This window comes from Mixophyes fleayi, chromosome 3 (assembly GCF_038048845.1).
Source record: "Mixophyes fleayi isolate aMixFle1 chromosome 3, aMixFle1.hap1, whole genome shotgun sequence".
Taxonomy (NCBI): Eukaryota; Metazoa; Chordata; class Amphibia; order Anura; family Limnodynastidae; genus Mixophyes; species Mixophyes fleayi.
Genome location: NC_134404.1, coordinates 344,396,943 through 344,414,126, shown reverse-complemented (window position 1 = coordinate 344,414,126; position 17,184 = coordinate 344,396,943). Strand labels below are relative to the sequence as shown.

The 17,184-nt window shown below is 43.3% G+C and overlaps 1 protein-coding gene across 1 annotated transcript in view; it reads right to left on the bottom strand.

The window, feature by feature from the left end:
• Window positions 1–17,184, bottom strand: part of ZFAND3 (zinc finger AN1-type containing 3) — a 132,956-nt gene that overhangs the window by 68,659 nt on the left and 47,113 nt on the right. The window contains exon 2 of the mRNA XM_075204451.1: window positions 15,794–15,834. Coding sequence (XP_075060552.1) covers window positions 15,794–15,834 — 41 coding nt within the window. The remainder of the gene's footprint in view (window positions 1–15,793; window positions 15,835–17,184) is intronic.

Genomic DNA, 17,184 nt, shown 5'->3' with positions numbered 1-17,184 from the left:
CTTAGTGATATATATATTCTATATATATCACCATGTGCAAACGCCTGGGCAGTCTAGCACAATTACTATTTGTGGATATTAACTGATCGTAGAAACAATAATAATAATTTGTCATGTTAAGAAAAGTTTAGGAACCTATCTGATGGACACGTCGATTCATAGTGACCCTCTAACCTCTCAGGATCTTGGGTCTACACTCTGACTGAGGACATCACTGACTGTTACAAGAATTGGGCAATAAACTAAGACTAGGGTCAATTTAATAGCAGCCAATTAACCTACTAGTATGTTTTTGGAGTGTGGGAGGAAACCGGAGCAAACCCACGCAGACAAGGGGAGAACATACAAACTCCACACAGATAAGGCCATGGTCGGAATTGAACTCATGACCCCGATGCTGTGAGTCAGAAGCGCTAATCCCTCAGCCACCGTGCTGGCCAATCTAAGCTGTATCCAGTTGTTGCAATTGAGAATCAGTTTCCACCCAGCACTTAAATAGTTCTCTGTATTGTACCTGGCTAATAACAGCTATAATTTCTGCAGCTTTCTATTGATCCTGCTGATATCGCCTTATAGTAATAGATGCCCCATCTTTACTAGCGTAAAACCAAGTCCTGAAATAAAACACAGAGCAACAAGTTGTTTACAGCTGAAAGATCCTCGTCCCTCACAAGGACAGTCAATGTGTCACCCACTGCGTTGTGTTACTGCTTGATGTCCTCACTACAGAGACAACCAGCTGGAAGTCTGTGTCTCTGATGTACCACAAACCTTTCATGTCACGGCTCCATTGCAGAATATCTGCTGTAGAACAGCTGCAGACATAAGAGCCAGTGTTTACTGTGTCCTAAAGATGCTGGAGAGGACAATGCAGAGTACAGAATATGCTTCTCATCTTATAGCGGGAGAGTAACATGTCAGACAGCTCTGTAAACCTAGCAATAAGGGGCTCTCCTGCTGTTGTGGGACTATAAGAAGCAGCATGCCCGGTCAGCTAGAGGGAAGAATATTCATAGAAACATGGCAGCGCTCAGTAACCATTAAAAATACCCAAAGTTGTTATTTTTAATATACTTCCTCTGACAGGATGGACCGCCTATGCCACCCTGTCTGTTGTTTCTTAGAACCGGCTGGGCTTACTTTGCCACCGTTCCCTTTCGGTGTCCCAAATACGCCCTCTAACCGCAGTAGGAGGGGCTTACAAATACTGCCACCACTGGACTCCATACCGGCATCCAGTACCGGGTTTCTTCTGGGTAACTGACGCTCTAGTGTACCTCGTTGCTGGTGTACCAAGTCTGGTACTCCTGGCCTCTACCTATGGCTCAGAGAAGCTGTGGATAGATCCCCCCTGGCCTATCACACTGCCCAGAGCTGCTGGGTAGTGGGCAGAGCGGTGGTACTGGATGCTGGGTCCAATCATCAGAACAGCCGGGAACAGATTAGAGTTGGGTCTAATCTGTGGGTCACAGGGATAGGGAAGTTTCCAAGTGGGTCTAATCTGTGGGTCACAGGGATAGTGAAGTTTCCAAGCAGGTCTTTGAAACAAGTGATGTTTATTTGCTCACACTTGAAGGTACCATGGAGCAGGTCAGATGAAAAAAAGATTGAACAACGATTTTCAATATAAAAGAGTGCTTTTTTTTATACAGTTTTAGACACAGCCTCACAGGGTAAGCCAGCCTCCTGAGGCCTGAGCTATTTTTAGTAGCAGGATGCAAAATGTTTACCCAAATGGATTTACATGCAATGCAAAGCTAACAATATTTACAGTTATCGGTGATATCCTAAAATTTGCTGTGATTTCCTGCATCTTGTTTTAACATGAGATTAACATGGGTCCTTTCTTCAGACAGTAGCAGAATACATATTTCCTCCACTCTATTGCCAACTTGAAAATTCCCAAAGAAAAGTTACAAAACCCCAAAACAAGTCATTTCCCTACACCAAAATACACAAAAGACTTCCTCAACAAATGCTTATTGCATCATATATATATATATATATATATATATATATATATATATATATATATATATATATATATATACCTCATAAATAATGCATTTCCTCTAGCAAAGTTAAAACAAAAAACAAATTTCCTCCTTTGGTCTCAGAAATAGAGATATTTCCTTTACCAAAATACACACAATATTAAAAACAAGTACATTTGCAATTATATAACTGTCCTGTGCTATTTCCTTTAAATACATGTATACCATAAATTAGTTATAAGTGATCCAGTCACACTTCCTGTTAAAAAATATTTTTCTAAATGTATACAGAGAATATGAATTATAAGCAGACTGCATAATGTGAGAAGATGTGTTTTATTATAGAATATAACCAGCTTTGTATCTGGTTACATACAGAAGAGATGGTGTGAGGGCTGCATTGCTGCTGTCAGCCAGTAGAGGGCTCTGCAGGGCTCTAATAGTACATTTACAAAGCACATATGTTTGTGTTTGGGATGTGAGGCAGAGGAATTGAACTTCATTCCGGATAATGAATGCATGGAATGCTTTGGTGTCACAGATTCTGCCCATGGTCTCCACGGGGCGATACAGCGAGAGAGAGTGAGAGAGAGAGATACAGGGCCACATTTATCAATGTTCACATAAAGTGAAAAATAGTTTTCAATCCTTATCGCATTGATAAGGATTGAACTATTTCTCAAATTTATGTAGAACCCAACACAGAAACAGCAATTCCGATAAACTGCTGTTTCTGTGATAGAAAAATAAATAATGCGCTGTCTCCGGATCTCCTCCTCATCCTCTTCGCTTCTCTTCTTTCTGCAATTGCGCATGTGCAGTTCGAAAAACTGCACATGCGCAGACATCTCCGCTCTGTCTCTGCAACTATAGTTGCAGAGAGAGAGAGAGAGAGAGAGAGAGAGAGAGAGAGAGAGAGAGAGCGGTGAGTGACAGGGAGGGATCATGTGATCCCTCCACACATGCGCTGTCCAGCTCTGCTCTTCGGAGCAGAGCTGACAGCACTGAAATTTTTCAATTATGTTAATGTACATTAACATGACAAGTTTGCGGACAAAACCCCCTATTTTTCGGCACTTGTTAGATTGCGAGAGGGAGCAGTCATCATACTATTGAATGGGGACTACTCCCAAAAACGAAGCAGAATGCAAAGCAGCAGATATCCATGATATCCGCTGCGATCCACCGTTCTTAAATATGCGGGACACACAGAGGGCCGTGGATTTTACGGTAAGTGCACGATAGTGTAACATCACTATTTGTTAAATATCCTCACAGAGAGAGATACAGAGAGAGAGTGATACAGCAAGAAGGAGAGAGAGAACTAATGAAAACGCTACATAAATACATGTACGCTGCTGTCTCATGAACGGCTGGGTGTAACGCACACAACGTGCTGCCATTTATCTGCACAACCTCAGCTGCGCCTGGGCTGCTGGTGAACACAGTGGATATATATTTACATCAACATGAAGACCCCACAACACTAAGAGCTGGGTGTGATTTGGTAATCCCCTAACGCACCCTCCCTGGCATCACACAACCCCAATTTGAGGAAGGAGGTATACACGGAGCAGCCCCTGGGGTGAGGCGAAGGGTAGTGCAGCTTTATATGGCAATTCCACCTTGAATGAAGTTTGTAATAAAGCTGCTATATGCCAAGGAGAGGTTTCTGTCTTTCATCCATTAGTTTTGTGAGCCAATACACATCATATAAGGGGGCTTTCCCCATCCTCCTGGTGGGCTGAGTCTGTCTGCAGCTCTGTATGCGAAATCATAGGAAACTACATCCTCCATCATGCACTGCACGCATTACATGCGCCAATAAACTATATCTCCATGTGACATGATTGGCTGGACCATGGAGTGTGCGAATACAACACACACAGAACTAACAGCCCCTTAAATCATCTTAGGGCTAAAAGGGACATTAGGCCTGGGACAAGGGCGTGTACTTGTCTGGATAACTTTGAGCGACGTAATATTCTGCCAAGGCAGAAAGTGGAGACGTAAATGTCCTTTATAATCCCTCCAACAAGAGCCAAACCTTGCTTATCCTACAATATAGTTTAATGTTCTCCTTGATGGGGATTATTTCCTTTCCGGTCTGATCCGGAGACAAGAACACGTCCAGTAAAATAGCACGTCAGGCTTAATTCAAAGGGAGATGACAAATGGCTTAATATCACCCTGGCAGGATTAATGTTCTACCATAGATCAAGACACTATAAAGCTCTTGACAAATTCATCGGGAACCTGCGTATATAACAGCTAATGGGACATGTCTCGCCGAACGGAGGAAGAAGGGAATGATGCAAATTAAGACAGAAGGATCCAGCAACATTCCAATAAAAACTCCCCCAATACCGGTCAACGCCAGCCCCTTGAACAACACTCAGGAATAATTATAAAACAGAAGTACAAACAAAATTGCAAGTTTCTAATGAATTATTGTGGACAGCTCATTACTCAGCACGAAGGGTCAGCGATCAATATTTGTACAGTAAATAAGCACCATATTACCTCTGCATCGCTTGTAGACTTATTACATGACAAGGTCTTATTAAAGGAACGGGGGAAGATTAAGGATATAGTAAAACCACACCACTGGTGTTATATACAGGGGTATCAGAAATCAGTGGAAGGCGATTAGCAGACAAATAGCATTTTGCAGTAACTTAGTTAATAACCATAACTGTGTGTACTGGAAGCTGTGGGTCTATCCTGGTCAGTAATACCGCTTTCATACTGCCGCCCCGGCAATATCCTGGGTTTTTCAAGCCAGGTCTTTGCCGGGGCTCGGAGCGTCCCAGCTCAGAAACACCATTCATACTCCACCTCAGACCCGGGGATTTCCCGGGTTGACCCCATTCATACTGCACAAGTCTGTGCCCTGGCAATTTGTGGGAGTCATCACCAGAGCAGTTTTCATTGGCTGAAAAATGCTGATGTCATTGAAAGGTGACTGGTTTTTTTTTCTTCCACGGGCTCCCACCGATGACTTCATCCTCCAGAGACAGGCAGACAGCCAATCAGCTTGTTTTCTGTGCAACCATTCATAGTGCAGGCAACCCGGGTCCGACCCAGGAATTACTCCTCGATAAATCCCGGGTTGAAGACCCGGGTTTTTAGACCCGGGATTTTTGACTTGTACCATTCATACTGCACCAAGACCCGGGTCGTTTGAGCTTGCCCCGGCAAAAACCCGGGATTTTGGTGCAGTATGAATGGGGTATAAGAGAACAACATGAGGTCGTTGGCTAGAAATTGGGGAAGGAGGAACTGTTCCAAAATTTTACAAAAGCTTTAAAAGAAAATATCTGTAGAATTCTAGAGATGCGCTGGCCGGACAGGAAAACAACGGAGGGAAAAATACCCTCAGATGCAAAGCTTCCCAGGCTAATAGAAGGTATTTTCCTAGTTTAACCAACAGCGACATACATTGATCTGATGTATAGAAAAAGCTATCGCTGCAAATATTCTGCAATTCTTCATGATAATTGGACGACCGCTGCGCTGTTCCATCTTAGGTGGGGGCTGGTATTAATTTAATCGTAGCTGAGAGGGGATAATACAAATAAAGCAGCAAATCTTCCCATGAAATACAAAGTGCAGCTACTCTGTTTATAAATCAGTCGTCATATCCACTTATTAATATCACTCTTTATATTATACATTATGATCTTGTACATAGAACTCTGCAACTAGGATAATACCCCGAGCTCCTCACAGGAGGACACAGTGATTCATCACTAAACCTCCCAGGTAGATTATCGGATGATTGCCCAGGTAAGACCGGTCAGGTCAGTCCTCAATGTCACGGTAGAGGTTAAAATGAGTTTAACGCTTATTATTTATTTGTTTGTTTTATGAGTCAGTGCGGTTATAAAGTGCACAAAATTAGATTCTCACGAAAATTCTATTGTATTAAAATCCTAACTCAGAGCCGAACCTCAGACTCGGGAGTTAATTTCCTCTTCCACCGTCATCAATCAAGAAGACGAGTAGAAAAATGAAAAGCTCAGCCCAATTGTCCTCGTATCAATCTTATCCGCAGGCGAAGACGCCATACTGAGCAACGTGCGCCACGACTGGAGAACGCCAGGAGCCGGGCTTGAGAACCAGGCAAATCTGTCCCTGCCAAATATTACTGTATTACACCTATGTACAAAATAGTGACTGAACCCACAGAATAATACACGAGTAATAGGAACCATTGTGTAAGGAAACAAACAAAAAATAGAAACTCTATACATTAGTGTGATGTATAGAGTCCACCCTGTCTGTTGTGCTACTGGAGACCGGCTGGGCGTGCCTTGCTACCGCCCCCTTCTCTTTATCCCAAATGCGCAGTCTGACCGCAGTAGGAGGGGCTTCTGCTGCTGCCACCACTCGGCTCCTTAGCGGCACCTAAAACCGCATCCCTCTGGGTAACTCTCGCTGCTGGTGTACCACCTCGCTGGCACACTTGACCTCTTGCCTACAGATCAGGGTTCATCTGGATGGTTCTCCCCGGCCTATCACACTGGCTGCAGGTAGCGTTGGTACTGGAGACTTGTGTCCCAATATCAGAACAGCCGGGTAAAGGATTAGATTGGTCTAATATGTAGGTCACAGGAATTATGACAGGTAAGTAGGCGTCAATACAGGTTCTTTAAACAGTGATGTTTATTGCTCAGGAAGTCTCAGAAAAGAACAGTTACATACACTAGTTTAAGGTACTAGTGATATCCAGAAAGTATAGATGGTATAATGATACATGGTCAAACAGTGATCATTGTTGGACACAGCCTGGCAGGGGTAAATCAGCCCCCTGATCCCACATCAGATGATTTAACATCAGGATGTGATATTTCTCTAGAAGTGGAATGTAACTTTAAATTTACAGCAATCTGTGATATCCTAAATTACTTGTGTCCTGAGTCTACATTGTTCAGACAGGTTCCTGTCTCTCTGACAAGACGTGACAACAGGTAACAACCTCCTGCTGGGCCTTCAGGCTAAAGTGGGTTTTTGTCACTTCTGTTGTGAAAAGACTTACTTAGCATTTCCTGATACCAGCAAAACGGACTTCGCCTAACCTGGCACAATACATTAGAAATCAATACATTTTCCTATACCGAAATACACACAATATAAAAATATCAGTACACTTCTAACACACAGTATCAAAAACCAGTACATTTGCAATTATATAAATTGGTATGCTGCACTAATAATTAAATATACTTATACAAGTAGTTATTTAAAAGCATTGTGCAAGGAAACAAACAAAAGGTAGAAACTCCCTACATTACATTTAGGTTGGTCAGACACGCATTGATTTCATCCTCCAGTTTGTTAGTCGAAACCAAAAACTTTCAGAATAGTGGTCAATGAGCCAGGAAAACGTTTGTTACGGACAAGAAGATTGTTATGTTGTAAAAGGAAATTTTTTCCTATATAGGACAATTTGAATGTGGGATTTGAACATCCAGGGATGTAATGATATGACCAGAAATGAACAATTCCATGGGGAAATTTCAAATCCTCAGAACATTGCGGCTGCGGGATTTTTACAAAGCACTCTCCGCTAATTTTCCCTCTCGCCCCATAGAGACGAGAAGAAAAATCAGCAGAGAATTTACCGTAGTTGTCAGGAACATCACAGATAACTGAATCCCCCCCCATGTGTGCAGTCTTACAGTGGTTAGTATTGCTGCCTCACAGGGCTGGGGTCACGAGTTCAGGGCCCTATCTGTGTGGAGCTTGTATGTTCTCCCGTGTTTGCGTGCATTACCTCCACAAGCCAAAGACACACTGGGAGGTTAATTATCTTCTGACTACAATGGATCCTAGTGTGTGTGGGGCAGGGGATTTAGACATGGGGCAGGGATTGATGTGGATGACAAATATTCTCTGTACCACACTGCGGCACACGGTGGCACCATATAAATAATAGTTGTACAGAGAATATCTATCTATGACTTTTTGTGCAACGTCGAGTACGGGACACGGGATATAAACTACACACACTTAGAAACTACTATGTTAGTTAATGTAGAAAACACACGAGCCGCAGACTAATGAGCTCACGCCATGTAGTTCTGGTGAACTTATAAGATCAGTGCCAGATGGATTTGGTTTACAATACCCGTCACTATATGAAGATAATGCTATTCCACCTGTGTCTAACACCCTTCGCCATATGTGATAGTAAATACAAGGAGGTAGCACAGTAATGACCTTGTATCAGAATGAGTCTCCGCAGAGGTTATAGGAAATTCTTTATTATCCAGGGGACAGAGACTAGTTTGCTATTCATGGAATATTCAAATGCTCATCTGCGTTACTCACAGGAACAATGAGCTTTGAGCTTTAGCTAATGACAGATTCTGCCTCTAGTGTGGCGTCTTCCATCGCAGGGGTCCCAGGAGGACCCCCAGATCTGTGATATAGGCACTGCTAGGACAGAAGAGACAATAACACCCAGCCAGCATGGATATGACCTGAAGACCCCCGACTAGGAGGACCGCAGTCTACCTGACATGCTATTCACGGACTGTATGAAGAATGTAGTGTCTGCTGTATACATGGATGCTTCATACGGATAAGGAGAGTGGGTGGCTGATACTGGCTACTCATTAATGACGGCCAGTCTTGTGGTTATGAATAAAACCTAATATTATTAGCACAGCCAGATAAGTTGTAATGTGCAACTATTACATCCCATTCTAGAGAAAACCAGCTGTAAACCTGCACCCCCGCCCCTCATTAGACATTATATGGCTGGATCCATCTCCCCCACGCTGAAACAATAACTTATTTCTTCCTATTTCTAAGCATTTCTTTTACTTGCCTGGTGTATATTATTGTAAATGTAAAAGTATATTGATTTCGATGGGAGCATGCCTACAGCATATTGTGTAACACTAAACAAAGGAAATCATATGTAAATCTGCATTACTCTTAGGCCAAAATCAGGGGGATGGTATCACTTTGACAACTGCCTTACTTTCAAGGCAGGGGTTCAACTATCATGTATAAAATGTGTGGTAGAAGTGATAGGGAAACTATCCTAATGATGAGCAACACAAATATTTGGCATTTACAGATTGTGGTATGCTGTGTCTAAATCCTAAATTTAGATTTGTTCCTTGTATAAGAGCTAGCACCCCCCACCCCCTGACGTTTAACATTATTATGTAATAATCTGTATAACATCATCACCCATTATTTATATAGCACCATTAATTCCGCAGCGCTGTACAGAGAACTCATTCACATCAGTCCCTGCCCCATTGGAGCTTACAGTCTAAATTCCCTAACACACACAGACAGACAAAGGTTTGATAGCAGCCAATTAACCTACTAGTATGTTTTTGGAGTGTGGGAGAAAACCGGAGCACCCGGAGGAAACCCATGCAACCATGGATAAGATGAGGCCATGGTCGGGAATCAAACTCATGACCATACTGCTATGAGAGAGAAGTGCTAACCACCGAGCCACCGTGCTGCCCAATCTAAGTTATATCCAGATTCTCAATTGCAACAAGCAATTGAGAATCAGTTTCCACCCAGCACTTTAGTGTGTATCAGAAAGATGTGCCCTCCTGACAAATCAGGATCCAGCCAGAGTTATCAGCAAAGAGATGCTGCAGCAGCTATACACAATTCCCATAAGTAAGGGGAGCTTGCCTTCTATAGGGTTGGTCAGTTATGGCAAGTTACCGACAGTGAACAGGAACTTCAAGACAAATCAGTAAAACCACAGATAAACTGGTGGGAGAGGCAGGGTGGCACAGTACACCCATCTGGTCACCTATTTAAATTAGAGCTGGTTTGAACTGAGAGAACTTTTGTCATGTGATCAGCCAGAGCCAATACGCTGAAAGCTGGCAGCTCTGCATACGTTACAGAACGTCTCACGGGAACACACGGAGCATGCTCCTGCCAGCACATTGGTCACTCGCTCATGAATATTCATATCTGCTCATCATGCAGCTGTGTAAGAGGTGAATATAAGAGAAAATATACAGCAGTAAAAACAACAAATGTGAGATTTGTCTGTTCACAGATCTGAAGGGTCTTTCCTCAATAAGATCTTGTTCATGGTCCAAAATAAAACAGACGACACGCGGAGTCAGAGGGGTTAAAACGACTGCTCCTCTTATTCTCGGGGGGCCGGCGGCCCACTCAGAGATGCCATGTTTTATTTAAAACATACTCTCTCAGTAACCACTTGTTTTAATTGGAGAGGCAAAGAAAGGTCCCCGAAGCGCACAGCTCATTACATTCAGTGTGGATTACAAAAACACAATGAAACAAACTGCATTGAAATGTACAAATTAAGGGTCCAGGCGTGCGCGACACGGACACGGAATTAGATTGTAGAAAGAGCACAATCCGCAGGGAGCGAGGCCGCTGCGACTGGAGCGATACACAACAAATAGCCATTCATGTCACCACACAATCAGATGCCCAGAAACAGATTCCTTGTTAGGGAACATAAAACGCTTTGTACAGTCATTTGCAGTTTCATATAAACTACAGTTTTCTTCCTGCAATAAGTTTCAAGAACTGGAAATGACAAGTGATGGGGAATTTACACGTTCAATAACGCAACACTTGGGTTTTAACAACTAAATTTCTAATATCCGCGGCTCTGGCAATATATTGGCTTCTGAATTATCTTTGTTTTTGCACAGATTGCCTTTTAAGAAAGAGAAGACCACACAAATGATATTACTCCGTTCCACGGCACAGCCACCAGTTTCTTTCTGGTTTAGATGAATTTAAGGCTAGGACTCGATATGAACGAAGCAGAATATTGTATCTGATGTTCTGACCAATTTACTTAGAATGAGAGAAACTTTGCAGGGAAGTTATCCTTTATAATCATTCTAGTAATTCAAACCAGAGCCAAGTCCTGTATTCCCCCATTACAGATGGTGTAACACCTACCTACTGACCGGAGCAGTCTATCAGCCTAGTGACATAACTGAGGAGGCAATGTGTATTCTCATGGATAGTGGTACAGCCCAGAAATGGCGGCCTTCACTGTGTGTACAGGGGATAGGCAGGGCCGGATTAAAGGAATGGAGGCCCCTGGGCTAAGGGGGCCTCCATTCCCCCGTGAGCCCCCCCCCCCCCCCCGGTGAGCTGAGCCGACCCCAAGGCACTTAACTCCTTCTCCTGGCATTGCAGTCCTTCCCCGGCTCGCTGTACGCTCTTTACTGAAGAGATCTCGTGAGAGTGAGACTCACGAGATCTCCTCAGTAATGAGACTACAGTGCGCCGGGGAAGGAGCGCAGTAAAAGTGCTCATTGATCCCGCCGGGGGCGCCCCCGATCAATAATGCTGCTGAGCACTTTCAAGGGCCCCCTGGATGCCCGAGGCCCCTGGGCTGTAGCCCAGTTGGCCCTAGGGTTAATCCGGCCCTGGGCATAGGTTCAGCTTAAATCACTCATACTAAAAGGCTACCAATAGCACTCTGTTAAATGTTACTGTGGCTGAGATGAGGCACATTTCACAAACTATGCAGTTAAAAATCAACGTTAAAGGTTACCGTACTAACAGTAATAGTGCGCAGGCCTCATTACTTTTGGCAGTAACGAGGTCAATTGGATTCCCCCGTGTGCAGATTTTCATTGCAACTGTGTTCATGTCTTGGCTATAGAGGATGTTCTATGGCGCCTTCAAACACCTAACTATTTGGGGCAGAGGTGCAGCTGAATATTGCCACCTATTATGGTAAGCAGTCCACGCAAGGGAAAATGAGGAGAGTTTGAATTCCCCCCTTGCAATGATAGGGGATGATTGAAAACACACAAAAATTAATTATTACCCACAAAACAAGCGCTACTTTCTACAGCGACTATAACTGATCTGGTCTTATAGTGGGTAATGCACTTAGAAAACTAAAACATAACGGATTTGCTGCTGGGAAACTTAATATTGGGGATAGGGGGAGGATTCTGGATTATATGGCCTAACAGCAACAGTGATACACATATTACTGTATTGCAGAACAATGGAACGCTACAAGTCTAACAACACCACACGGTCTACATCTCCCACATTTGTATTCACGCTACATTTGTATTAGGATCTGACACAATTATAATGAAGACATTTCATGCAGATGTAACATTGTAGCGACAGAAGACACTAACAATAATGGCTTTGTAATTGTGCTTCAAGTGCACATTATCACATGCAATGATTACATTGCTGGAACAGTTAAAGGAAACTGAAATTGTAGTAAACGGTCACCAGTGCGTTTATACAGCAATGTCGCACCAGGCTGAATACTCCATACACAGACATTAGCGGGGCAGAGAGGAAGTTCTGCTATTAGCGTCTGTGTATAAAAGAATAAATAATCACTATTTAAAACTCTGTTTAAGGCTGAATGGACCTGAGCTGGAGTATGATATTAAAACTCCAGCGTAAGACTTTCCAAACACATCGTAATATAACAGTCTGTTCTCCCACTAAAACTAACCCAGGACGCAAAACCCAATTTCACTTGTTTTCTTTAATGACAAATAAAACCGTTTGCCAGGATTTCACTTTGGAAAGCAATTAACATGCAGTGTTGCTGGGGAATTAAGTGGGATTTTAGCTATTTAACAGTAATTTGACAGTGAATGAATCTTCATGTAATTTGTTATTTTAGGACAGGAGGAGGGAGGTGGCCACCGCCAGACACAGCAGATGATTAGGATTCACTCCGCGCTGTATGATAACGGCACGTGCATATTTACACTAAATTCTGCTCTATATATATCTGACGTACCTGTGACTGGGTAACACACATAGGTAAACCTATAGGCAGATTTTTTAACTCTGAAATGATACACTTCCAAATCCTGAGGACACACATATTACACAAAACTTCCTTTGTGTAAATGAATCTATCACTACTTACTGTCATCAGTTATCAGAAACCAAAAGGTTTTACATCAGACTGATGATACCTAAGGTAGGAACGTTTACCCATAATAAGAAGTGTGTGCACGTGTAACGGCTCACAGATAGAGCGTGTGACATTACCAGCGTCCATTTATACAGGGGCAGTGCGGATGTACCGCCACCTGTGAGCTCTGTGGTCCAGTGAGGCAGCGGATTAGTAGAACATCATTATTCGCGGCTGAACGTCAGTCAGCAAACTACAGATATGATGCCAGACCGCAATGACAACCAGGGCACAGGTCAAAGTTCAAAAAAATATCTAATACCTAAAAAGAGTCAAATTATCATTTAAAATAAAACAAATTAGAAAAAAAAAAAAGTTCTAAGTCCACGATTAAGATCAGAAATGAGAAATGACCACACAGCGGTGACCAGAGCAGGTTCTATAACCCGGAATAACTTCTGTAGCACAAATCAGTAAAGAGAGCGAACGTCTGCTTGGTTCACACCTCATCATCCTATCACGGTTACTGATGTGTGCGGTGTAAAGCGACTGGCTAAGTTTGGTTACACCGTCCATACCACACCTTACATCTCTGTATATTAGGCTGTGAGCAGGAACTGCCATCCTGCGTGTGGCGGAGGTAACAGTGATGTCAGAAGCTAGCGCTGTGTGTGCCTGATGCTAGCCAGGAACAGGGTCATCTCCATGACAACAGTGATGTCAGAAGCTAGCGCTGTGTGTGCCTGATGCTAGCCAGGAACAGGGTCATCTCCATGACAACAGTGATCCGGCTGTACACAGATGTACGTTAGTGACTCAGCCCCACAAGGGTATGGTAAGAACACACTCAGCGGGCAGCACCCTTCACACCAGGGACAGAGATATCTACTGGACCCAGAGAGAAGAGCCGCCATTACTGCAGCCGGCTCTGTTTCTTCTTTGGTAAATTTACGGACTCGGTTTCCTGCAGCGAGAGCGGCAGGACAAGGCGTACAGCGGCTGGATAACTAGAATAGTAACTGTGCAGCACAAAAGCAAAACAACCAGAACAGGAAGAAGGTTCTGCTGGGGTAAGAAGTAAAAGGACCGTTGACATCAGCTGTTTTAAGATGTCTAGAATGACTGGTCGGTGCCTCTGCTCTCCACTGTCTGCCTCATTCATGCTGCACAGAAGCGTCAGTCACCGATAGCGGCTTTATTATTGGCGGCTGATAATGGCGCTGCCTTACAGTAGCCACACCCACTTCCCCTACCAGCTGCTACCTTGTGTACCATGTGTTCCACACACCTCTTAGGGACTGTAAGCTCATGGGGCAAGTCCATCTTTACCTGCTGTTTCATGTCATTTTATGTAAGTTCTTCATGTCATGACCCCCCCCCCCCCCCCCCGCCCAACACTTTATGCATAAAAGTAAATAATAATACTGAGCCTCATGGAGAAGCTTTGGAAACCATCCACCCTCCTCCGAACAACAGGCCAGGCCAGCAGTGATCAGTTAGACCCATGACGTCCATATGCCGACCGTGTAAAGGGAAAGGTCTGACTTCCTCCATGCAGGGGATTCTGGGAAGTTGCTGCTGTGTCAGCAGTCATTAGAAGAGCTGTCGCTACCAACAGCGGTAAGCTCACCCCTGACTCACAGGTAAGTCTGTTTCCGCTCTATCTCTGATGCTAAACGGAACAATTTATACTGTGCATCCGCAGACACAAACCTTTATTCACTTCCCAGGAAGCGCAGAGCTCTGGCTGTTAGTAAAAGCTCGCCGAGGAATAAGTGGGAATTGATGTGGGTGTTAGGTGACCTTTCTCCGGTGAGTTCTGTTAAATAAAAGACAAATGTCATGATAATGTCATGGTGCAGAATATTACTGAGCAATAGAAGCCAGGAGAGCAGCCCCATGACCTCGTCTGTGATATTACACAGCTACCAGGGCACGGTCTCACCTCATCGCACCTTTCTCCTACTGCCTGACACAATGTCACAGCTAGAACACATCCTGCCACAATGGCAGTGACAGTCTGCAGATACTGGCTTCTCCTGCACGCGTTATAGCCATCTAGATAATGGAACAGGTCAGGCGCACGCCGGCGGCACCGGAGAACAGGTTGATTTTCTATTTTAATAAAAATAAATTAAATATTTTATCACTAAAATTAAAGCAGCAATCCAACACAGGTTCAATTTTTTCTTTAAATAGCAAGTTAAGTACTTTATAAGCATGCATCTGTCTTAGCTGTCATTATCTCCTTTTCAAATTCTCTCTGGAGGTCACAAAATATAGCTGCCGGTTCCACAGACACAGGCTCACAGCACTCAGCATGTCATGTGATGGCAGAGGGGGAATAAGGAAGTGGAAAATTTTACAGTGCAGATAGAGCTCAGAGTGGCGTTTCAAAGCCTCTCTGCTCACTACATCATGTGCCATGTGACTGTGGTTTCCATGGGAGTCTGCAAAAAATTCCCTGCTTTTTATGTGCTGTCCCTACGCCATATAGACTTCACCAATTACAATGTGTAAGATTCTGGGCTGTATTTCTGATCAGTAACAGAGTACCTCATACTCAAACCTTTCAGTGAGATCAGGACCGAAATATTACATTAGAAACGGCTTTCCTATTTGTCTACGTTACCCGCCTGCTGCATACAAGCAAATAACGGATTATTTCCCACCTCTCAGCTTTCTCTGTACAGTGTTTTAGTAAAGGGATAAGATGTAACTTTATACGTCTGTCGCTGTAGGCGGAGTTTCCAAGCATGAAGATAAGCGATACAGGTGCTGTGAAGGTGAGGAGCACTATATCCTGATAACTGACAGGAGACACAGATAACGAAGTGTATTCAGATTACAGGGTGTAGTGCGATGCAGAAACAGACAACTAGGATACAAACGTACTCACCCGCAAAACATTTGGAACACAGATTCATCGTCTTACTGGACCTGCGACAAGAAGAGAACAAACATAACATTAAACTCTTCATGAGCACAAATCTGTTATTTGCCATTAAACACGAGAATTCCTATCTGTGGGGCAGGATATTGGGTCTGTGGGAGGTTAGATGGGTAAGGTCGGTGACTGTCAGGGGCATTTATACAGGTAACTAGCACCTGTCAAGTACCTGGAGGAAGAATAAGGGTAAAATGCTATTTGGGGCCTTTTATAAAAACTATCAGTGTGGTGTGTTTATATGAAATTAGGGTATTTTTGCACAACGATTCGGTCTGTGCACCTGTGTCCGTTTACATAAGATATGGTGGACAATAGAGTTTAGCCTTCGGTGCACTGGATGATTTAATTCTGTGTATTGTATTTTATTAATGATAAAACACCAATACTCCATCAGGAACAGCGACCAGAGATTGTGCCTCAAAACGGGCAGAGCGCTTAGAAATGTTCCACACATAACAACATATACACAATCATTTATAAACCACACACACAACCATAAACTATATATCAGCTATATAAACACACACAGAACTAATATAAATAAATATATATATATATATTGTAAACACGCACTGTGAAGCAAGGACATTTAGTGAGCAGCCCATCAGAAACACGTCGCCTGATTAATGTCTATGAAACATGATTAATATTCGTGAGGTACAAATTCCGAGGGAATTGATAGGCTACATTCTCATAAATATTAATTCAGCCAAGAAATTGGCTTCCACCATCGTGTATAAGTGACGAGCATACACCTGGATGATGGATCAGTTATTACCATTGTCACCCCTGCTGCCAATACATACTACATAGACTCGTCCTGCAAACATATGTGCACACAACATGGAGAAACCCATTTATCCGTGCACCATAAACACCACACAGAATAATGTGGCCTTTATATCACAAAGACACAATTTCATGGTTGCTGACTCTCAATGTGGAGGCAGCCATTTTGTTGTAGCTCTGTGATGTCACTGGTTTCCTGCGAACTGCATGCTCATCAATACCGTTTCAGCCGACAAAATGGCTGCCTCCATCATGTGTAAGCAACAAGTGCAATTTAAGGTGACCCCTCTCAGCTGCTGCACCACAAGCTTCCCCCTCACGTTACAATTACACCTCATATGCGGGAAAAAAACTGGGATTAATCAAGATGAACCCAGTCTGCACCCCGTCGCTCGAGAACTACTTCTCTTTTTACAAAAGCAGCTGACGCTGCAGACATCGGCTGTAAGACACTTTAATAACAGCACTTTAAATAAACAGTAAAAAGGAAGGAAAAAAAACAACAATTTGACAAATCTGTGAGAACAAGTTTCACACTGTGCCAAATGGCC